This window comes from Rhyacophila brunnea, unplaced genomic scaffold, assembly GCF_057557595.1.
Source record: "Rhyacophila brunnea isolate RB1 unplaced genomic scaffold, BYU_Rbru_1.0 scaffold_22, whole genome shotgun sequence".
Taxonomy (NCBI): Eukaryota; Metazoa; Arthropoda; class Insecta; order Trichoptera; family Rhyacophilidae; genus Rhyacophila; species Rhyacophila brunnea.
Window position 1 is genome coordinate 22,902,579 of NW_028232882.1, and position 24,363 is coordinate 22,926,941.

General features: G+C 34.2%; 1 protein-coding gene across 1 annotated transcript in view; it reads right to left on the minus strand.

The window, feature by feature from the left end:
- LOC147070225 (uncharacterized) overlaps window positions 1-24,064 on the minus strand; it is a 40,556-nt gene extending 16,492 nt beyond the window's left edge. The window contains exons 1-9 of the mRNA XM_085949701.1: window positions 23,693-24,064; window positions 22,590-22,715; window positions 21,401-21,692; window positions 20,131-20,313; window positions 19,428-19,512; window positions 17,098-17,409; window positions 16,170-16,315; window positions 13,982-14,119; window positions 8,997-9,153 (exon numbers count right to left, since the gene is read on the minus strand). Coding sequence (XP_085805827.1) covers window positions 8,997-9,153; window positions 13,982-14,119; window positions 16,170-16,315; window positions 17,098-17,409; window positions 19,428-19,512; window positions 20,131-20,313; window positions 21,401-21,692; window positions 22,590-22,715; window positions 23,693-23,959 — 1,706 coding nt within the window. The 5' untranslated portion in view covers window positions 23,960-24,064. The remainder of the gene's footprint in view (window positions 1-8,996; window positions 9,154-13,981; window positions 14,120-16,169; window positions 16,316-17,097; window positions 17,410-19,427; window positions 19,513-20,130; window positions 20,314-21,400; window positions 21,693-22,589; window positions 22,716-23,692) is intronic.
- Window positions 24,065-24,363: the final 299 nt, after the last annotated feature.

A 24,363-nucleotide genomic window follows, 5' to 3' on the forward strand; every position in this document is an offset into this window, starting at 1 on the left:
CTCGGTTATATAATAAATTAATACAATAAGAGAAGGTAGAAACCTTATTACTAAAGCAAGGGATCAAGCATAAAAGCAATTTATGCTAAAAAAAAAATACGCATTATTCTATCAATACATTCAACATACATCATTTGAAAACACCTCATATATTCTCACCTACACCTCACCTACTAGAAAAAATCTTTTTGTAACCTCTAGAAGTACGCAAATGTGCTTTAACAATTAAGCTACGGATATCCTATCTAATTTCAACGAAATTAACTAGTAGTTATTACAAAATTAATTTGTTATATAACAATAAGTTGTAATAATAATAAGTTATTACAATAAAATTGCGTTTGGTTTGGTCTCGGCAAGGTTAATTGAATTTAAAAAACTAACTAATTCCGTCTGCAATTTGTAGTCTTAGTTCAATGAAAACAAATAATTATGATTGACAAAGTTTAGTGTTCACTATTTATGTCGAATCGCGACAGCCTACCTCCACACTTTGCCACTAATAGTCATCCTAAATCCGAGGAAAAAGCCATCATGCTCGACAGTTTCTCCTCACTCAGATAAATTAGAAAGATTTAATCCACACTTATGCATGATGCCCACGGTGGCCGCGCGGCATAAGCGTTGGACTATAAAGCCGTGGGTCCCAGGTTCGAATCCTGGGTCTGGCAAGTACACATATTGTTTTTCAATTTGTGTGTGTCAGAGTATGGACCTAATAGGTTGAGCAAGTGGCTGACATCCATTTCTCATAAAAAAAAAAAAAAAATCTGTCAATACAAACTTCCACTCTGTGGAGGCCCATATGATCCTATCAGGATCGGACATGGTCGGAAAAAAAAAAAATGCATGTTATTAGCACATCGGGTATTCCTTTTAGAACTATAATGTATTTGCTGGGGGAATCAAAGGCTCTTCGTTTCATTCAACCATCTCATCTACTGCCATCCAGAAAAGAAATCGAAGATTGCTGAATATTGCGTTTGCAATTGCGTTTATTGTCAACTCTATGATAAAATAATTATTCCGGAAGTAAAACAGGTTTCTTTATCGTGATTATAAATATATATATAAAAGGAGATTTATGCGTTATTTCTGTTCAGACATTTGAAATTGTTTAGCAAGCGCATGAAGCATGGTTAAGTTGGTAAAATCCACAAATATTAACATCATAAACACGCAATGGCAGCCATTTTTTATGTTCATTGTGATTACTTCCTCGGTGCATTTATAAACGGTGAGACTTTTCAACTAAATAATAATGTCGAAGTGTAGTTATTATTAATCACCTATCTACTCATCATTAAGGATTGTCTTTATATGCTCTGCAAATTGGCAAATAAATATCATAGCTAGTGTGAAGTTCTCTGCAAATGAACCTGTAATGCAATGTCACTTGTAGCTAACTTAATCAGTGGACCAGAGGTCCTTTTTTATGCTTCAATTTCATACATTTAGGCTCTATCTCTATAGAAGAAAGTTTTTTTTCTACATCTTTGATTATTACGGACCGCAATTAGTCCAGATAACAAATGATTTACTACACATAATTTAAATTGTCAACCGAAAAAGTTGTTATCAATTGTGTAACGTTTCAGTCATTTTGAACATTGATACTTGTGAATTTTTCTTCATAAATTGATTAATTGATTTAGACATCCAATTATAAATATTACTAAAAATATATAATGACATGATTAAACAAAACTGTTTTAATTATCCTTTTTGAAATACTCGGCATACAAGAGATCAAGGTAAAAGTAAGAACGGATAAAAACGACTAATGAACTGTTAAATGATAACTCAGAGTTATTAATAATTAAAAAATTTGGAAGATGAAGAAATTAATGAAGTGCTGAGGATTGAACAAATACAAGTGCACCGGTGAGAAAGTTGTCTTTTATTATTAAAACTATTTAAATGGATTGAATTTTTCCGCATTACAGAAGCTGCTTAAGTGCCTGATATCTGCAGGTAAAGCCCAAGAAAGCCAAAAACTTCTTGCACCTCCAACCCACGAAGATCCCACAGTTTTCTTCTTAATCAAGTTCAAAGTAAAATATGCAATTGTAAATTATACAATATAACTGTTTTCAATATTCTATAAATGGGGTCTTATTCTCAAATGATTCTTTATTACTAACTATTTCATGAAAAAGATATTGATATTTATTTATTCTTAACAAGGGAACACAGAATTCATGAGAATTGAAATACTTAACGGGTGTGGAGCAACAGGCAAGCGATCTCGAGTGTAGAAGAATATGGGATAAACTTAAATACGTGTCAAGAATATGTCATTCTAAGCTTGTCCTTCGTTCTGACAACTGTTTTCGGTTTATGCACTGACGCTCATTTGATATTGGTGTATTTGAAGGTTGCAACATACACTATTGCACGTCTATAATGTGTGGTTCATTTTCGTAGGACACTTACACATTCAAAACCCTGTTTCAACCTGAATTCTATTTATTAAGCTGTTCTGTGATTCCAATGGGAATTAAATGCTTATATTTTTTCATACAAAGCAGTTACATGTTTGAATACTGTTACACACATGAATATGTATTTATGTGGTGATGTGAAAACTGCTCCTAGCTCAAAAACGCTAAATCTTCATCCATATAGAGTCTTTTGTGGATTGTAAGTGCTGTGCCATTTTTGTACAGAAGAAACAACAAGCTACATAACAACAGTCAATATTTATGTTATTATAATAGTTAATTAACAGTTATTAATAGTTAGATAATTTTTTTCCAGCGCTCATACGTTTGCTGCATCTATATACAAGACGGTTTTCATATTTTTATTGTCACAACTCATATTTTTGAAAAGGGCTTAACCCTCGATTTTATTGAATAATAACGTTGTATACGACTAAATACACATTGTGTCCAAAGGATGTAAGCTGCAAATACCGAATTATTATTTAAATTTAGCTGGCAATTTTTCAAAAAGAAGGAAGTGAAGTAGGAAAAATGACTTAACCATCATATTTGTTGGTTCTTTAATTAACTTATTAATTAATATCAGATTAAGAATATCGACACCTCCTATGTAATCGATAAAAAAACAAAAATTCAATTCAAAAATCAATCAACTAAAAAATACGATTTCAACATTAAAAATTATCAGTACAAGTACAAATACCATTTTGCAGTTACGGACTTATACGTAGGAGGTGTCGATATAAAAACCAATTATGTAATTATAATGCACTTCTAGGTTATGTCTAATTTGCATTTTAACTTTGACTGAAACCATAACAAAAACGTTTTTGTGCCTCCTGTAAAATTATATATGTGTGGATTATGCCCTTTTTCCTTTCTATATCAGTCAATATGTTACTTGTACTAGTTTAACCCTCAGAACCTCAATAATTGCATATTATGTAGTAATAATTATTGTATCGTATCTGATCAGAAATAAACTTAATTACACTGATAAAAACATTAGATAATAATAATTACGTAGACATTGAGAAATCACCCGAAAAGTCTTTATTTATCAAAGATTTATTTAAATTGTAAATAAGACCGGAAACTGAGTATTGAAAATGACAGTTGACATTATAAAGGAAAATCCTTGATATTAATCATTTATTGGATTTTTTTAGTCTACTCGTGAGTAATAAAAAACTGATATCTATCTTCGAATCAAATTTAGAAAATAATATTAAATTTTAACAAAATACAATGTTGGACTTCAAACCATACATGTCCATTCAATCATTTTCTTAGAATATCCTATTGTGTCTGGAAGAAGTTAATTGTCAACATGCAAAACTTATCACAAAGGTGATCGTTATATATAAAAATATAATTTTAAAATAAATTTATCTTTGAAAATCTTATCTAATTTGATCTATTTCGGATCGGATCGCTCTTGAAAAACTCTATTTTTGTTATGACTGCCTCGACAATGATTCTATCGACATCATGATAATCACCGACCCGTCGCTTGTGGTACAATTGATACCACCAGTGAACATCAATTACAATCAGTTATCACCGATAAATATCGCATGGCGGATGTTTTTGCAAATTTTGATTAAAATCTTCTCCATTTTAGGCAAAATTAATTGTCTATTTTAAAACTTTACTAACTATTTCTTTTATTCAACGAATAATTCACAAGATTTGAGAATGTAACAATTTATATATTGAACATAGATAACTTGAAAACACCTCAGATATATACCTACTAGAAAAAATCACATTTGAAAAAATATGACACCCGTATAGCGTATATCCCGTATAGAAATGGTTATTAAAAATTATTAGCAAGTTCAAATTAAATATTTGGCGAGAGCCGGGTGTCGGTTAGTAATTAGGGCAAATTAATAATGATTCTTTAATTTAAAACACAAAAACTGATAGTCAAAAATATTTGATAAGCATTTTCATGTGGGACTTACTAGTTAAAATTATTGTAATTAAGGAGGTCCATAGCTTAATTGGTTAAAGCATATTGGCGCGATACCAGTGGATATACGGGATCAAATGCTGTTGGGCGTCATATTTTTTTCAAATGTGATTTTTTCTAGTACCTAGTTATAATATGAAGCGCCTAGTTTCAAAAGCCCCTAAAACGGTTTTTGAAAATTTTTGAGTTAGATATGTATTTAGATGGATATTTTTGTTACCTATATGATTGAACATTAAAAAACGCATAAAACCATCAATATGTATGATCAAAAATTAGGGTAAATTTCAAAACCCGCTAAAATGGTTGGGTGTGCTTTTCAAATACCCCTAAAATGGAAAGCCAAAATACTTTTTAGAATGTATTAAAAAATAAATACATAAAGTTCACAGATTTAATAGATATGATTTTTTCTCAGTTTTCTCAAAGCTACCTAAGATGCTTTTTCTCATTTTTCTCAGACCTATCTAAAATCGTTTTAGGGGCTTTTGAAACTAGGCGCTTCATATATCTGAGGTGTTTTCAAGTTATGAATGTTTAAAACTTTACATTTTGATATTAAAGCGTAAGTGGTTTTAATGTTAGTAATGCACTACCAACTAAGCTATGTGCATTCTATATAATTACGAAGAAATTAACTAGTAGTTTTTACATTTTTGAACTGCCTAACAAATTGCGTTAATTTTGGCAATGGACTTTTGTATTTTAAATCAAAGTATCAATTACCTTAAATACTCACCAACGTCAGGATCTCTCCCAATTATAGTTATAACATACTTGCACTTGATAATAATTTAATATACAAATAATTGAATAAACTACTTTTTTTATTCAACGAATAAATCAGAAGATTTGAGAATTCTTCTCCAACCTCCAATGCAGCAGGTTTGAATAAAGCTGCAGGAAATCCGTAACGTAATCATTAATTGATTTAAACTGCATCACTCATGGCCTGTCGCAGAGTGAGAGAAGAAGATGTGAATCTCCGCGTTTTAAACTGAGACGTAGTTTCCTCTTACCATTGCGCAGTAGGCTCTTAGCAAAATAGGAGAATAGTTTGACCAATTTGAGAAGATGAAGTGAATATCTACACTCATGATTCAGTTAAACATATTTATGTAAATAATATCATGTTTGCGTTGTATCTATAACATTTTTTATTATAATGTAGGTACAAAGGTAAGTAGGTACAAGGTTTCGTTGAAAATATTTCACATAATCAATGACATTAATTTGACATATAACATTAACTATTATTAACTATATATATAACTTGAGGCGCGGCACTTCAAATTATGTCAATGTTATCTTCTAGTCAGCATCGCTGTCGGGACTGCCGTTAAGAAACATTGCTTTTGATAGTCTATTATGGCATATTATCACTGCTTTTATTGATTTAGGAGTTGGTCTAGTAGTTTTAATACAAACTCTAAAGAGAGGTGAACCGACTCATTGCTTATTGCATAGAAAAATGGCATTTATGACAAACTGAAACTTGCTTCAACAACTTTGATATTTGATCTCGACAGAAGAAGGGTTTCTTCATTATTTTTGGTTTATACTGATTGTGACTTTTGTCTGAATGACAACAATATAACCTAACTGTAGATACCCCTTATCAGTTCTGTTGACCGTTCAGTCGAGTTTTCCGTTTTGGTCCGTTCAGCCTCGGTTGACAGTTCAGTTGGGAAATGGCAATGTATACTTTTTATCCACTAAAAATGAATAATATTTTTATAATAACATACTAAAGATATTGATTGGTATAATACAGTACCCATATTTGTAGAAATAATAATATTTCAATCGAAAACGTGTCAATTTAACTGTCAACTCTAAAATCGTATACGATAACTGATGGAAAATCCATCCTGTCTTGTCTTCGTTTTGGTTTCAGCCGGCCGATTCAGATATGCATTTACACATCAGTTTAATTGACAGCTCGGCTGAAACGGAGACTGATCGGACAGCAAACCTGATCGTTTAAGAGCACCTTTAGTCATAGCAATGATTAACAATTCATTTCACTTAGCCATGTTTAAAAAAATTACCCAGATTTAATTAATTGCCTACCTGATAAAAAGAATAAAAATAATTATTATTGCTGGATTTTAATAAAAATACATTTTTAATTGTTGCCATGCACTCGTAAACTTAATTAATTTTTACCAATGAGCCAGATATCGATGAAAACATATATTATTTTTAACCGTATCTTAAATCAAGCCTAGCAAATCAACCTAAAAAGATAACAATGCGTATTAATACACACTTGGTTACTGGGCAGATTGTTATTTTTGTTATCAAGAATATTATTTTATACAAAGGAAACATATCAAGATGAGTTTTTATGTCTCGTGATTTTATAACAAACAAGTTAAATTTTAATTTACGGCGTGACATTTAGGACATTGTTTTTATTATTTCACATTTTCATATGTATTATGTTTTGATACCAGCAGTTTCAATCAAATCAACACTTCCCATACACCATGTGACATCATGGCCCCCACATCCTGAAGCGGGCCCCTAGGCCAGGATCATTGTCGGGCCCCCCTACCTATCGCTAGGGTTAAAAACAGACACTCTACAGAAACGTTTCCCAAATGATATTTCAGGTAAAATTAAGGGTCATTCAGTGTATCTTTAACGATTTTTTGTATTTTTCAATAAATTCATTACGTGTTATGAAGTTTTCGAATATCGACACATAATATTCCAAATTTGCATCACACAATAACATATTTTAAAATGGTAATATTCTTCAACGCAGGCGACTTTTTTACCATTAGAGCAAATTTGTGATGTGTATTTATCTCACTTGATAATGTAGACGCGCCATGCAGGCCCCCCCCGGGCCCGAGCCCCAGGCTAGAGCCCTGTCAGCCCCCCCCTTGTGGGGGCCATGTGTAACATTCATACATTCTGGCATCCTAAGCTTATGAGTTGATTTATATATATCACAGTGGCGAAGTGGCGGCCATTCTAGGCGATCATTTAAAACCTACCTTGTTGAGAAAATAATTTTTTAATTACCTATTAATGTAGGTATAATCAACGGTTGTTAGTTCAAAGGGGGATGCGCAAAGTAAACGTTTAATCCATTATTGCTTTTGTAAATGTTATGTAAAAACACATTTTTTATACATTTGAAATAGGGGAGGCGCGAAGATTTAAAAAAAATATGGGTTACAAGTTAAATAAAGAAGCATGGCAAAAAAAAAAAAAAAAACCTGTAGGTCAAAAACCATAAAACAAATAAGGCTTTATTTGTAAACCATATTGGCTTGAATCCAGTGGATATGGGTTCATGTCCTGTTGGGTGTCGTATTTTTTCGAAGATTTTTCTAGTATGACGTATATAATTTGTCGGTGTTTTGTAAAAAGGGCGAATCAACCATTTTGGCGAAATCGAGATTTTAATGAAAATACAATATGTACCCCACTAGCTTTGTTGTGTAAAAACGGCGAATTTTTATCTCTACAGGAAAGTACTTAAAAACGATAATCGACTAAAATTAAATTATTTAAAATTACGAAATAAAAAGCAAATGTGACATATTAGGCCTTTTAAAATATTATATAATAACACCTATTATAATGACAGTATTCTTTCTAAGCTTTATTCTAAACTTGTTAGATATTTATAATCAGCTACGGGTAAAAAACAAATAAACGTCAGAAGTTAAAAATCCTCCTTCTGTAAAGTAGCATTTTGGTTAATTCGCCTTTTTTACAAAACACCGACGATATGTGAGGTGTTTTCAAATTATGTATGTTCAATATGAAGTATGTTACATTCTCAAATATTTTGAATTATTCGTTAAATAAAAGAAATAGTTTATTAATAAATTCTCAGTCAACGTTAATATAAACTGTGTATCATTTATTATGAAATCTGGTTGTATGCAGAAATAAAACCACACAATGACAATTAAATTAAATTCTGTGTTAGCATGACACTTTCATCAGTTAATATCACTGGAGTTATAACCAGTGGCGGCTCGTGGATAAGATATCTGGGGGTGCTGCGGTTGATTAAAAATAAAAAAAATGTTTATTTGGATTATATTTTACTATTAACATCAAAATTAAATATAAATTATTAATTATATTAATAGGTAATTAAAATAAAGAACTTTGCATAAATTGCTTGCAGAAATAAATTTTAACAATGTTAATAAATCATTTAAGCTATATTTCTTTCCTCCGCTGTGGCGCGTGTGCTCACATATGAACGCAGAAATGGTGATACACTGTCGGGCCTGCAGTACCGATCAAGCTCCCAGCTGCGTGCCCCGCTCCCCGCACACCTCCTGCGCCCATTCATGCAAATTCGTTTAAAATCGGTACTGCAGTACCGCAGTGTATGATAATTATTGGATATATCGGTGCGCGGGCGAGCTTAATTCACGCTTAAATAATATTGATATTTTCATATAATATACATAAATATATGTATATTATAATATTCCATTTTTCTCAATTTGCTTGGGGGTGCTGCAGTTCCGCAGTGCATATGGACGAAAAGAAAAAGAAAGTAGAAGAAATAAAAGACAATGAAAGCTGACCTTTGATGTCTGACGAGATGTGCTCTGATTGTGAACGCTTTGTCGCAGTATTCACACTTGTGGTTCCTGATACCCGAGTGCACGAATTTGTGCTTCTGCAGGGTGGCCTTCCGCATGAAGCCCTTCCCGCATAAGTCACACATGAAGGTTGCCACACCTGGACAGACAATAAGATTTTTTCATAAAGCAACGATTTTCTAATCATAATATCATGACATAGCAAATATCACAGTGTAAACTTAGGGCCTTATGCATAATTATATATTATGTTGTAAACCTTCTATGTCTGTTTTATGTTAATGTTCAGGAGAGAGTTAAAACGTATTATTTAATACATTTATTTTATAAAAAAATAGTAGGTAGACGATATACATATATACATAATAATACGTCTTCGATAGTTACAAACACAAAGCAAACAAAACATAGATGAATTAAATCGCCCGATTAACCTCGCCGACAGGTGCTATTTTGGTCTGTAATGGCTTCTTAATAACATGGCACTCTCAAGGAAAACCAAAAGAACCTCATATAAAACTCTCCTGCGCCCAGCATTACCAAATGGATGTTGAACACAGAGAAATACGGATATTTTTGAGAGGAGAATTTTAAGAAGAATCTTTAGGGCTGTTCAAAAAGATGACATTTGGAAGTCAAGGTATAATTAGGAGCTGTACACACTTTATAGGGACGAAAAGATCACATCAGAGGGCAAGAGAAAAGCTGGACTGCGCTACGGGAGATTTAAGAATGCTCGGTCAAAGCAACTGGAGTGTCGGCGCTTCGTCCAGGATCGATGAAGTTTTTGAAGGAGGCCACGACCCACCAATGGTTGTAGTGTCATAAATGATAAATGAAATAGTCACAAACATGCCTTCCCAATCTATGTAACGCATAATGTATAAGCTCATGAACCGCATGAAATACAATAATTATAATATTAATAATATCAATAGAAGTTACTTGATGAAATTTGAATTAAAATACATAGTGGATTTAAGATTTGTACTATTCCATTTGAGTATGGAATGGAATAGTACAAAACTTAAATACATTAGAATTACAATAATTATGATTATAAACCGTCAACTCATTACTGTATTTTTTACAATAATTATTGTAGAGTGATCCCTCGATTTGCATGATAGATAAAATAATGACATAAAACTCATTGACAATCATGGGATAGATTCCAGGAAATGAAAATATAGCTCATGAATATATGGGGAAAACATTTCCTCGTGGCTTCCATTCCACGTATTTCAATTTTTAAATGATTTTTCCATTGATAACACGTAAAGTTATCAGTTCTTTATAAATGAATATTAATAATATATTGGTACACATGTAAATAAATGTCACTATTAATAATTAGAGCAAAAATATGTTCTGATATTATCAATAATTATAAGTGCATTGCTATGTTTGATTTAATGCGATGAGTAACAAGGGAATTTTAAAATTCTCGAAACTATGAAATAATAATAATATATATGTTAAAACACCTCATTCATTGATTAATTCATTTTTATAATGTTATCTCTGTTGTCATGGTAAAATGTATTGACGTATATTATTAAAGTATTAATTTTGTAATATAATCTCTTCCTGCTTATTTATAAACTAATTGAAATAACCGTCACACATTAAAATACATTGTAAAAACAATATTTTATTATTACTTTATTTTGCTGAAAGACTCATATGGGCGCGTCACGTTAGATCTAGAGCTCTGAATAGGGTTTATGAATTAAGGGGGGACATGCTCAGCGTGGGTCAAAATGGAGCTTTTGTTCTATTTTCAAAGCATGATCCTGGACATACCTTAAACGTTGTAGATAATCTATTTATATAATTTTGAAGCCTTATTATTCTTTATATTTATTTTAAATATTTGATGACTTCATAAAGTATTTTTATTACATAAAATAGTATTCTTTTAAACCTCTCGCTCTAATGTTTTAGAATATAGTCATATTTCAGTACATAAATGTGCAGTGGTGTTAAGATTTTTTACATTTATTAATTTTTAAACGCATTTATAAAACCATCAGTATAATTTATGTTGGCATTATTATAGTGAAATATTTACGATAAAAAATTATATTGATAATCTCTGTTTAGTGCCCGGAGTGATCCAGAGTGCAACCTAATGGCCATATGCATGGTATAGATACTCAGAATGGAAAAGTGTAAATGTAAACGCATAAGCTCACTTATTTACATAAGTATAACAATATATATTCCTGAAGAATGTGCTCTTTCCATGGTCACTCTTTGTAATGCACACATTACGCGTCGGGGTTAGAATGTCGTGGTTCCCAGGTCCAAAACCGGGTATGGCAAAATCACATGTTTTTCAATGTGTTTGGACAGAGACTGGACCTAATAGGTTCAGTAAGTGGCTTACATCCTCCACTTTGAGGAGATGATCTAATTAGGATCGAAGATAAAAAAAATATATTCATGTCTCATTTATGAGTATTTGCAAACCTTCTCAACTGTCTACAATGGGTACTGTACAGTCCAGCGCCCGGCAACCTATGTGACGGATGCCACTAGGTGGCACGCGAAAGGATTTTTGGTGGCACCCCTCGAAAATGACGTTTTATTAAAATTTTCGGTGGAACGTACTATTGTGAGCAAACATTCTCAATTATGAATTATATTATATTCCCGTATCGAAATCGTTTAACTGAAGAAAATACAGCAATGTGCATAAAATTTAAAACTTTAAACTATGAACCAAATATTGAGGTGTTAGCATCCAAAATTGAACCTCAAGGGAGTCACTAATGTTTAAATATTGTAATTTAAATGATGTTTTTATGTAGCGTGTATTATTATAATCAAATAAAATTGTCTTACAATAGATTTACTAGTTTTATTTCAGTGGCACGCTGAGTGTCCAGTACTTTGAATTACCTGTTTTGTGGCACACCAATGCATTTGGGTTTCCGACCGCTAGTATAGTCCGTGGCTGCTGTGTAGGTGTTTTGTTAATCTGTTTCGTTTAAGGAGGCAAGGTGATTAGCCCAGCGCTCCCGAGGCCTGAGCCACGAGGGCCCTGAAGGTCGGCTCGACCAGGTTTTTCTGTCGGGGATTTCCTTCCCTTAGCCAGAAGGCCAGTTTTATGGCGCCGGTCACTCGCCCTTCGCCCCCTGCTGTTAGCTACAGCGTACGCTGCATTGCCCGGAAGAATCATTTCTGCGGAGTGCTGAACCGCCCACCCCCCTTGGATCCCTTTGACATATCTGCGGAAGCTTTACTTTTGGACATTCCCCGAGCGACCGACATTTCCGATTGCCCGCCCACGCACACCGAGATAAAATCGGCTGTGAAAAGGCTCAAGAACGGAAAGGCACCGGGCGGAGACGGGATTCATCCTGAATTCCTCAAGTACAGCTTGAGCGCAATCCTGCACCCTATGTTTCATCTGATGACAAAGGTGTGGGAAGAAGAGCGCTGCCCAAGGGACTGGGTGAACGGTGAAATCATCACACTTCTTAAAAAAGGTGACCCTCTAAGCTGCGACAATTACCGAGGCATTACGCTACTCAGTGTTCCGGGAAAGATTTTGGCAAACATCATTTTGATGAGAATAAGGGACCCAATAATGCACGTCCTCAGGAAAAACCAAGCCGGGTTTCTACCTGGTCGAGCGTGTGCAGACCAAATCCACAACCTTCGATGTCTTCTCCAGCAGAGCCATGAGTTGAACAGTCCGATGGCCTGCTGTTTTGTGGATTATGAGAAGGCTTTCGACAGTCCGCACCGCCCCTCCCTCTGGATGATACTGGGAGCATACGGGATCCCTCCCAAGATCATTGCCATAATCAAAAGCCTGCACGAGAATAGCGAATGCTGTGTCAGAATTGGAGACACTGTCACGGAATGGTTCGGGGTCACGACCGGAGTCAGACAGGGTTGTGTCCTTGCACCGTTTCTCTTTATCATTCTCTTTGACTTCATACTACGGAAGTCAATACCACCCGACCGAGGCATACCTGTTACCCCCACGGTGAAGCTATGCGACCTGGAATACGCCGATGATGCTGTCCTATTCGACAACTCAATCGAGGGCATTCAAGAGACAATCGACAGGTTGCATAACAACTCCTCTCGCGTTGGTTTGAAAATCAACGCGAAGAAAACCAACGTCTTGTGCAATAGCACCTGTCCTGATCCAGATTTCCCTCTGATTAGCGATGGACAGAGCATCGAGAGCGTCGACAGCTTCAAGTACCTGGGGGTACACATCACGGGAGATGGCATTTTGCAGAAAGAGCTCGCTATCCGAATGGGAATGGCTGGAGCAACATTCAACTCGATGCGAAATGTCTGGGACTCACGATTGTACTCGGTCAAAACCAAATGCCGCCTATTCGACGCTTGCATTCTGACGGTGCTGCTTTACGGTAGCGAATCATGGCACCTTACGAAGGCTCAGAGCAACCGTATACTGAGCTTCGAAAACAGATGTTTGCGACGAATACTGGGTGTGCGGTGGTATGACTTTAGGAGCAACGAGGAGATAAGAGAACGTACCAAGCAGCCTCTCATCACGCTGAAAGTGAAGAGGCGACGTTGGACCTGGCTCGGCCACGTGCTGCGGATGCCAGAAGAGAACTTTAACCTGGCTTGCCTGTTCTTCAAGCCGACCGGATTCCGGCGTCCTGGAAGGCCGCTAAATACAATCTACAGAGTGTATACGGCGGAGCTACGGGATGCTGGTTTGACCTGGAACGAAGCAAGAAGACTGGCGAGCGACAGGGATTCTTGGAGGCGCCGCGTGGTGTCCATATGCTCCAGTTAAGGGGCGGATATGGGCAAAGAAGAAGAAGAAGAAGTATAGTCCGTATACCGCAAGTTATTGTTATTGAAAAGGACTCCATTTACTTTAATCCCATCAGAACATTGTCGAAAACTTTTGTTGAATACATACTAAGTATATTATGGTTGTTGAAATGTGTAAATAGACCCACCTGTATGACATCTCATGTGCTGCGTCAGTCCAAACCGTTGGTTGAATCCCCTGTCACACTCCGGGCACTTGAAAGGTTTCTCTTGGGTGTGAGTCAATATGTGACGCTTCAGATCCGCTTTTCTTACAAAAGATTTACCTAAAAAATATACAGGTACATAATAATATAAGACATTATATAAAGTATGGAATATATTATTTTTGTGAATTTAATTTTTTTTAATTGCGTATGAAAATAGTGAAGATTGTTACAAATCGTCGGTCCCTATTAAAAAAGTCGGATCTGAAATTTTGTCATTTTCGGATTATTACGTAAAAGTTATTTAAACATTTATACCACAATCACAGTTTTTTTTGTTTATTTGAAAAATTTCGAGATACTCAAGTTAAAAATGACGGATCTACCGAGAGTGTCCGAATAACAATGTCGATTCTTACCAACCGACATTGTTGGCTGGGCGTGGGTGAGCAAGATGCGTCGGATCTGACAGTTGCTGCTATGTGCACCGGACAGACGGATGTTTTTATAAATGTTTAGAAAAGTTTCTATAACCCGTATTTTTATTCATTATGGCAAGCAATAGGTCACAAAGGATATTTGATGAAACATCTTTGATTGCTCATAATGAAAAATAGCATTTTGCAGATCCGACTTTTTTAATAGTGACCGACGAAATGAACCTGCAATTTATAATGAATTGCAGGTAATTTACACAGTATTGCATGAGTCCTTTTTTTCAAGTTCACTTAGGCTCTGTCTAGTAGAGAAGTTTTTCTTCAACGTCTTGGACCATAACATATCAGCCAATATGCATTCATTTTGATTTTTTAATTATTTCACTTTACTCTACCATCCAGAATGCCTGCGGGGATAGCAAAACTTTAGTCTCTAAACCCATGGAGCGATAACAGGATTGAATCCCATGTCTGACAAATTCACATACTTGAATCCAGAGCACGGGCCTAATAGGTCGAGAAAATGGGGCACAACCAATTTATCTCTCGTAAAAAAATAGAGATGGCCAAAATCCTTGATTGATTGTGGGGCCAAAAATGAGCTTAAAAAATAAAAAAATACTACCATCTATGCCTAAATAGTAAAAGCTTTTATTATAATATATTTATTATAACCGACAAGATTGGCAATTTTAGTAAGAATTACATTTCGCAAACGTTAGATGGCCATGTATTTTTCATTATCATTATTATTTTTAGATACAGGCGGTCGTCTACTTTCGTACATTTCTTGAAATTTAGATTTTTGTCAATAATATAAAAACTGTATATTTCCATGAAATCGCTACCCTCTCTTGGCAAGTTTATAAAGAACACACCAGAGTGCTAATATGCCTCGTTAGCATTATTATACCCATGGTTTCTGGTCCCATTGATAAATAAATATTTTAAAATTCCCCTTTTGATGTTTTTTTTACATTGTTATTTGTTCTACTTTCCTATATTCAACATTCATACACATTTTCAGGAACCAATTATGTACAAAAGTCGATAACTGCCTGTAGAAAGTTCGAAAGGTGCAAAGTATTCATTTAAAATCTCATTACTATATTTAGAAGCCTAATTGTAATTCTGCATTGTTTAATCATAACTGAGAATAAAGTAAAATTGTTCAAACAAAGGGTACAGTTGCAAAACAAGAAATGTCACACAAAATTGAAAAATGACTTAAGTATGGTAACACTTACATTACTACGTGTATTTTTATCTACAAAAATTGTAAAACAAATCATAGTCCGAAAATAACGAATTGTACAGGTTCAAAAATGGGAAGGTCCCATGATGTGTAATGAAATGTAACAATGTCAAACGTCAACTTTTATGTTATGTTTTTACCAGTTGGCCCTTGGTATTTTGTATTGTGTATTTTCGAAGTGTGTCGAGTTATTTTTGTGCATTAAAATGTCCGATATAGATGAAGTATTGTGCGAAAGATACAAAAAAATAGTTCTTTTTTCATCAATACAAAAATTAGGAATGTCCAATGTGTTCAAAAATTTTATTGTTAGTTATGACAACTTTTGGTTTTGTGACATTTCTTGTTTTGCCCATGTACCCTTCAAATCATCCTTCCTTGTTCCACCAGTCCGTTCTTTCAAACACATAAATACACAACCCTTGGGATGTGGTCTATTTCACTTTCTTTATTTTAATACGAACTGTAATGAACTTACCACAGTGCGGGCAAAGAATGTGTTTCTCGACCTTAGCTGCCGGAGGTTGGGCATCTGCAAGGTCCTTTCGTATGTGTGTTGCTTCGTGTTTACGAAGGTCTCCAACGCGAGCGAATGGCTTGCCACAATCATTGCAACTATATGGCCTTAAAAAAGAACGAACAAAAAATCAATACAAACTGAACTTGTGACTAAAAATGTCACAGCCGGGTCGCCAGTGACAATTTTATTAGTTTCGCAGTTTTTAATAGTATAAAATCCTTTCAAGCATCTTTGTGCAAGCAGAATTTAAAAAGCCTTGCGATGATTTTGTAATTTGAATGTATTATAGACTTTTGAAACAGTTGAAAGCTGCAGTCAAGTCATTACAAACATGATTTCTTATTTTCAATATTATAAAATTCATCAACGAAAATAGATGTTCAAAATATAATATTGTCACCTGGTTCGGTGTAGCTGTAACAAGTTTTAAATCCCGAATCTGTAGTAATATGAGATAAATTCAAACAAGACGTGTTAAAGAATGTTATTTTCAATAGTTATGTCTGTATCATAATATGCATTAAAGTTTGTCACGTAAACAAAACACTCATTCAATATTGGTAATATTTAAGGAGAATTGGTGCCATTTGTGTTGCTTGCAATTTATGACCTAACGATCATAAAGTATAAACTGAGTCCAGCTTCAAAAACTTGGTCTTGGCTTATATATTATTTCTGTCTTGTTAATCTGTTCTGTAGCTGTCACAAATATTATTAAAATAGCAGTCGTTGTTTTTATCAAATTAAAAGTAGTATCAAGTAACAAGTTCCATTAATATGTAAGTGAATTCTCTAATAATAGATTGAGTCATAGATTCGCTACTGGTAAGATGGTTTTTCTTCAAGATCTTTATATATATTATACTCTGACAAAAATCATGCTCACTTGACATTGGTGTGCACCGGCCGATGTATCTGGAGACTGTACGCGGTAGAAAAACTCCTGTCGCAGCCTTCTTCGGGACAAGTGTAGGGTTTCTCGCCAGTGTGGAGTCTCAGGTGGACCTTGAGGGCTTGCTTGGCGGCGAAGGACTTTGAGCATGTGTCGCATGTGTATTTCTTCTCACCCGTATGGGTTCGCATGTGCCTAGCCAACGTGTAAGAGCCCACAAAGCTACTGCTGCAGATGGAGCAATGAGAGGAGCGCAGGCCCGTGTGAACGCGGTCATGGGACGCCAATTCTTTACGCCGATTGAAACTAACAGCAATTATTTATATTTTTATTAAATTATTTTTTATTCAATTAATGATGTGCAAGATTTAAGAACACAACATTCTTTAAATTCTAATGAATTCAAGCTCTGTACTATTCCATTTAAGTCGTTTTTTGCGACCCGGGTTTCGCCTTTCGGCACCTTCAGGCGCCGTGTACACTCACCAAAGGTAAACACACACTGACAACGAACTCTCTTTACTCTGGCTTATATAATAAATCAATATAATAAAGTAGGTAAAAACTCCATTACCTACCTATCAAGTCAAAGGTTACAAAAAAATACAATAAACAACTTATGAATAGTTGAAGTGTCAGGAAAAAACCTAATTAGTAAAAACCCTATCTTATTAATAACAATACCCTAGATAGCATATTATAATAAATCGTCAAAACATAATAATAGATCATTATTCTTTTGAACAATAAAAATACTACATTCAAGAGGTGAAAATCGTCAATTCTAAGAAAAATAATTAATGGGGTTAACTCATGAGATATTAGTCTTTAATAATACTCTTACATGGTACCTACTTTTTTTATAACATATTTTTAAAAAATACATATAAACTCATCTAATATAATATATATAAACTCACCTAATATACACTTATACATACCTAAATCCTCATCCATACATTCTCATACATACATATATAAATTTTGTATCAATAACATAGACCATAATATAGTCTCATGTGTGTTTTCGTGTTGTTTGTTGTGTAGTCACAAGTGTGTTTACCTTTGGTGAGTGTACACGGCGCCTGAAGATGCCGAAAGGTGAAACCCGGGTCGCAAAAAATTACTTAAATGAAATAGTACAGAGCTTGAATCCATTAGAATTTAAATTCAAATTCCATCAAGTACCTTCAGTCGATAGTATTAATACAACATTCTTTATTGAGCATAGATACATAATTTGGAACAACCTCAGAAATATAGCATTTAAGTGAATGAATGGGACATCCATCGCATTTATGGGGGGTGTGCTTTAGTGTTAAGCTATCATTAATTACCCCCGTAGTCCGGTGCGTAAGGCGCTGACCTTTCATCCGGGGGCCACGAGTTCGATTCTCAGTGAGGTCACAATATATTTATCTGATTTTCTCAATGCCTAGGTGTTTCTCTTCTACTATTACTAAATATACTATGTACTATTTGGGCCTCATAGCCTATTGAAGTGTAAAAAAAAGAATATATATATATCTTAATTTATGAATGAATACATACTATAGCGGTCAATAACCTTATGCCTGGTCAGCATGAATTTCGATAACGTAGAATCAACAAGTCATTTAACTATCAATTGCTTCATCTAGCATCAGCGCTTTCTGCAGGCAATGACATGCCTCAATAGCAATCGGCTATCTCATGTTTGGTCATCAAAATGTTTCTAAATGGCAACAATACGTTGGTCAGCAGATTTCCAAGTTGGAAATAACATCAACAATGACTATTGTAATTTACCTGTATTCATGTACATAGATGGCGAGTCATAGTTGATGGTCTCTCTTAGTTCATCTCAGCATCTCAGTAACAGTACACCCTATCGCCATGCCCCGGGCGGAGCCGATCCTCCCAGGGTGTACCCTGCTCTTTGAACCTAGCACCTGTCAGTCTACCGTTGTATCTATTTACCGTGCAATAAACCCCACTTCAATCAACTCCCCATCCAGTCTTCATCTTACCCCCTCGACCCATTTCATTCTAACAGTACTAACTATGTGAGAATTTTTTTAATGTAAAGCTTATCAGACAGCATTAGCGAGGGCCGTGAGACTAGTCAATGTGTTCCCTGGAGACATTGACATTTGTATTTTATTGTTTGACATAATTTTTTTTCTTCTCTCATCTAAGATTAATCTTTAATTATAACCAGTTCTCTTCATATTCAAATGTTTTGTTTTCAAATAAATAAATAACTTTGGCGTTATAACGTGTTCTAGTAGAGAAGTTTTGCTTCAACGTCGTTAATACAAACGTAAAGTGTATTTTAAACTTACCCTTTCCCACATAGCTCGCACATGAATGCCTTTTTGCCTTCGTGGCCGAGCATGTGTTGCTTCAATTTGTACTTCTGTGTAAACTCTGCAGAATTAATAAAAACATACGTTTAAAATCAATAAGCAAAGTGTTTCTAGAATATAACTGTCAATCAGTGGCGAGGGGCGAGTTGTAGGCTGTTAAGATCCGACATCAATAGAGCATACTAAACTTTGTCAGTCAAACGTATTTGTTTTCATTGAACTAAGTTTCAAGTGTGTACATAGTATTTATTACTGCTTAAAATTCAATTAAACCCTGCCTAATCCAAACCAATGTGGATAATAGTAAAATGATATTCGTTTATCTACAAAATATCTAAAATTATGTGGGTCCCAGATTCGAATCCTGGGTCTGGCAAGTACACATTGTCATATTGTTTTTCAATTTGCGTATGAGTCAGAGTATGGACCTAATGGTTGAGCAAGTGGCTGACATCCATTTCTCGTAAAAACTAAAATTTGTTAATACAAACCTCCACTCCGTGGAGGCCCGTATGATCTTATTAGGATCGGAAATGGTCGAAAAAAAAAATTTAAACATTAAACTTTTTTTTAAATATATATATTGCAAGAAGGTTTATAGGTCTTCTTCAAAGCCTTTGCCCCCCCCCAACTTCCGATAAATGGAGAGAAACTAAAAAAATTAAAAACATAATCATACCTTTCGGGCAATCATCGCATTTATACGGACGATCAGCAGAGTGGATCTTGAGATGATTTCTGAGATCACACCTGTTCGGGTAAGATTTGCCACACTCTTCGCAGGTGTGCGTACGTCCATTGTGTCTTTTCATATGCTGTTGCATATTACGTACTTTCTTATTGCATACTGCACATGGATTGTCTGCAAATGAAAACGACAATATTATACATGCAATGCATGCCCAGTAATATTCAATTTCAATGAGGAAAATAGTATTGCCTTCGCTAAATTCTGATGTGACACCCTGTACCCGTTGAAGAGCCGACACGGTGTAGAATTTTTGTAGTTTTCGTACAAATTGAAATTTATTTATTTACATAATTAGTAGCTTTACAAATTACAAATTCGTTCACACACAACATAAAAACAAAGAAATAGAAGCAGTATTTGATGAACAGTATAAAAAGAGTATAAACAGTAAATATGAAAATTATTTTAAATATGACCCTATTTATAGAAGTATCCAAAAAGATTTGGTTGAATATAGTTAATGCCTGCCCAATTGGCATTACCAATGGCACGTTAATTTTGCATCTTGGGAGAAAAAACAACTGATGTCCCCGATATCTAAGGTAGATATCAGGTTCAAACGAGGCTAACACTACATAGAATGACAGTGTTCGCAATTATACCAAGTATAAGTCGGAAAAATTACATCGCCAAATATAGATCTCTACAGTGAGGATATCTAAAAGAAAGTCAGTTGAATAAAGCCACGGATAGTATCCGTACAGTCTTGGGTAAAGGAGTCTCAATAATAATTGCTTCTGAACCCTCTCAACCATAAGGCCGTACTTCAACTGATACGGTGCCTAAACAATAGACTCACTGTCAAGCCTGCTTCGAACTAAGGAATTATAAAGAATTTTTAATACGGAAACTTTTGAAAAGACCCGGACGTAGGTACTACAATACTTGATGGAGATTTCAGAATCGTTTTAGTAAAATTAAATTGGTATAGGCTAAAGGTACTTGATGGAATAAGAATTTGAATTAAAACCGATTTAAGTTTGATACTTTTCTATTTGAATCGTTTAAGCAACTAGGGTTTCATCTTTCGGAATCTTCAGACACTATGCACATTCACCATAACTAATCGTCATCTACAGTACTACAAATGAATCCAGCAATATTGATTTAATTAATAACTATTTTTTTCCGCTTTAATTTCATATGATATAAAATAAAAGTTTTTTTCAACATCTTTGAATACTTAATTAATACATACGTTTTCTATCCGCGTATACGTGTCGTGTGTTAATATTATGAGCTTTTTCTTCTTTTTTTATTTTCTCAACATCAAATACTTCCGCTTTGAAATAATCTACACAAGTGTTCTCATCATCGTCAGAAGTACTTCGAAAGGCTACAACATTTTTTGAATCATTAAATTCGTCACCAAATATGGACTCTTCGCGAGGTTTCTTCAAATCTGCTATATCATTCACATTAGTAATCATGAATTCGCTTTCGACATATTCAGGTTGATGTGTAATATTTGATGAATTTTTCGTTCTGATCTGAAATGTTTGAAGAGACAATAATTCATTATACCTATACAGTTAATTTCAAGGTGCCAAAAAATCGATACTTTTGTTTTTATTCAACAGGAGTCGATATTTTTGTTTTGCTATGATGCCAGTGTCAAAATTTTCAAGTCAATACAATAATGATACCATATTGAGGCATTTTCTTCGAAAATGACATTGCTATTCGTGGTTCTTATATTATGATCAACTAATGGCAAAGGGTGGAGGTAGGCTGTTAAGACCCGACGTAAATAGTGCAGACCTGCAATGCTGTAGCTAACTTTAATTAGTGGATCAAGTCTTTTTTCTTGCTTCAATTTCATATATTTAGGCTCCACCTCTATAGAAGAAGGTTTTTCGAAATCTTTGATATGTTTACAGACATGAATACACAGTGACGTCCCGTGGGGGTAGGCAGATAGAGCATCACTTGGGGGCGGCAGTTACTCGAAGGGCGGCAAACCAAAGAGAATCATTTGGTATATATAGAAATAGCTAAAATTATTTTGTTTACATGTATTATGCACAATAATAGCATTGTAAAATATTGTGAAAATAATAAATCTGTGTATTGCTAAATGGCACAAACCAAATGTATCAGAAATATCCACCAAATAGAACCTGAGACTTCTGGTGATTTGGGTAAGTGTCTAACGTAATTACCTATATTATATTTAGTCATTTTTTATATCTAAAATTAATTTTGTATATTTTAGTGGTATATATTTTGTTAGTAAGTAATGTATCCATACAACACATTTCTTAAATATTGGAGTCATGATAGGATGATATAAAAATGGGGCGGCATTTTGGCGCTGCCTAGGTGTGGTATTTTGTCTACGGACGTCACTGTGAATACACTTTAAGTGAAGATGAAGGGGTTCTCACCATTTCAAAATATTCTGTTAAAACAGAATCCGCTTTCTGACACTGTTCTTTAAAGCAAAATGCAAGTTTAGCATTTTCAAGGCACTGAGTACATATACCAACAGGCATTCGATCATTTTCTGAAATCTAAAAAAATACATAGTCAACATACATACATACTGCTCCCGCCAATGTGACATCCTGTGTTATCTAACAGTACAAACCACATACGCCACAGTGGCATCTAAAGATATTGAAAGACTTTGCCATAAAATGTACAGGTGTGCATCACCACATTCTCTGGTAACCAAAAAGACTGTCATAAGTGAGGAAATAAAATGGATAGTCTGGATTTGATATTTCATGAATCTACATAATATGATGGAAAAATACTTACAGGATCAGAATCAAAATAAATTTAAATAAAAGGAAAAAACAGAGGTTTGCCGACTTTCAAACCAATACATAGCCTCGTTCTAGAGTGGATAAAAACATTTTTAAATATTTTGATTTAAATCACAAATTTATTCAATAGACTTAATCGTAGAATGATAAACATTGGAATGTAATTTTATTTGATGTATTTACTTATGTATTTTAAATATTTTCTAAATATTTGATTGAGATAATATATTGGTAAGTTAAAAAGTTATACAATTTTTAATTAACGGTTTATGTAAGCATTTTCTGACGGTCACAAAAGAGTTAAACACCCTATACTGAGATGGCTAGAATACACCAATGGAAATTTAAAGACGCTTTGTAGGGGGCGTAAACTGTCAAGAATTGTAGAGCAAAAAAATATTCATTTTTGATTTCACAACATTGCATTGTAAAACTATAGAAATTGATGCAAAGGAGAACCTCAATACATCATTTAATATTTCAGATTATGACGTTTTGTTATTCCGCTGTACACAAACGTATCTGCAGTCAATCGGTAGGAACTGCAAACAACCACCTATTTATTATGTTGTGTACATCATGCAGTTCATGAATTGTACAGCCTTTGAAAGCAGACGGACCATGGTGTTATTCTAAAATGTATATTTTATAATGATATCTCAGTAATATGGTTTCTGAAGCGGGTTCTAACTCAGTACATATTGTAAACAGTGTTGTACCTTGGATAATGACTTCAAAATATCAAGAATAAGTCTAGATGCTCCACCAATATACTCTTTCGCTGTCAAAAGAATCATATCGCTGGGATGCAATAGGCATGTTCGACAAATATCATTCTTCAATTTGGAGGGATCAGCGAAAGCAAACTTTTTATAAATTAATTCAGCCTCCAAATTACCCATTGATGTTCCAAAAGTTATGTCACATTTGCGAGATAAACTTTTCTTTCGTATTCGATGACTATTTTCTCCGTCATTGTCATTCATTTTCTAACGAATTTGTTATAATATTTATACTTCTAATCCAGTAACCTAGCTTATTAACATAGATAATAATATAAGTAACTTTATTTTGACGTCTACAATATCGGTGTTGCCATTAGTAAAATTTTCTTCTTTGAAGTTCCAAATAAATTACATAATTTTATTAGTGAAAGACTCGCATAAATTTAATCAAATCAGAACATCATAATTTGTCATTACATGGATAGGTTAATCCTTTCATCATTATTATTTTCAGAATAATTATCGCCATGGTTTTACTCGTAGATATTTTTGTAAACGAATAAAATTTACTGGTTGGCAGCAGTGTTGCCAACCGTACTGTAATTTTAGTACAATACTATAATTTTGAATCCGCGAAAAATGTAAAATACTATAATTTTAGGTAA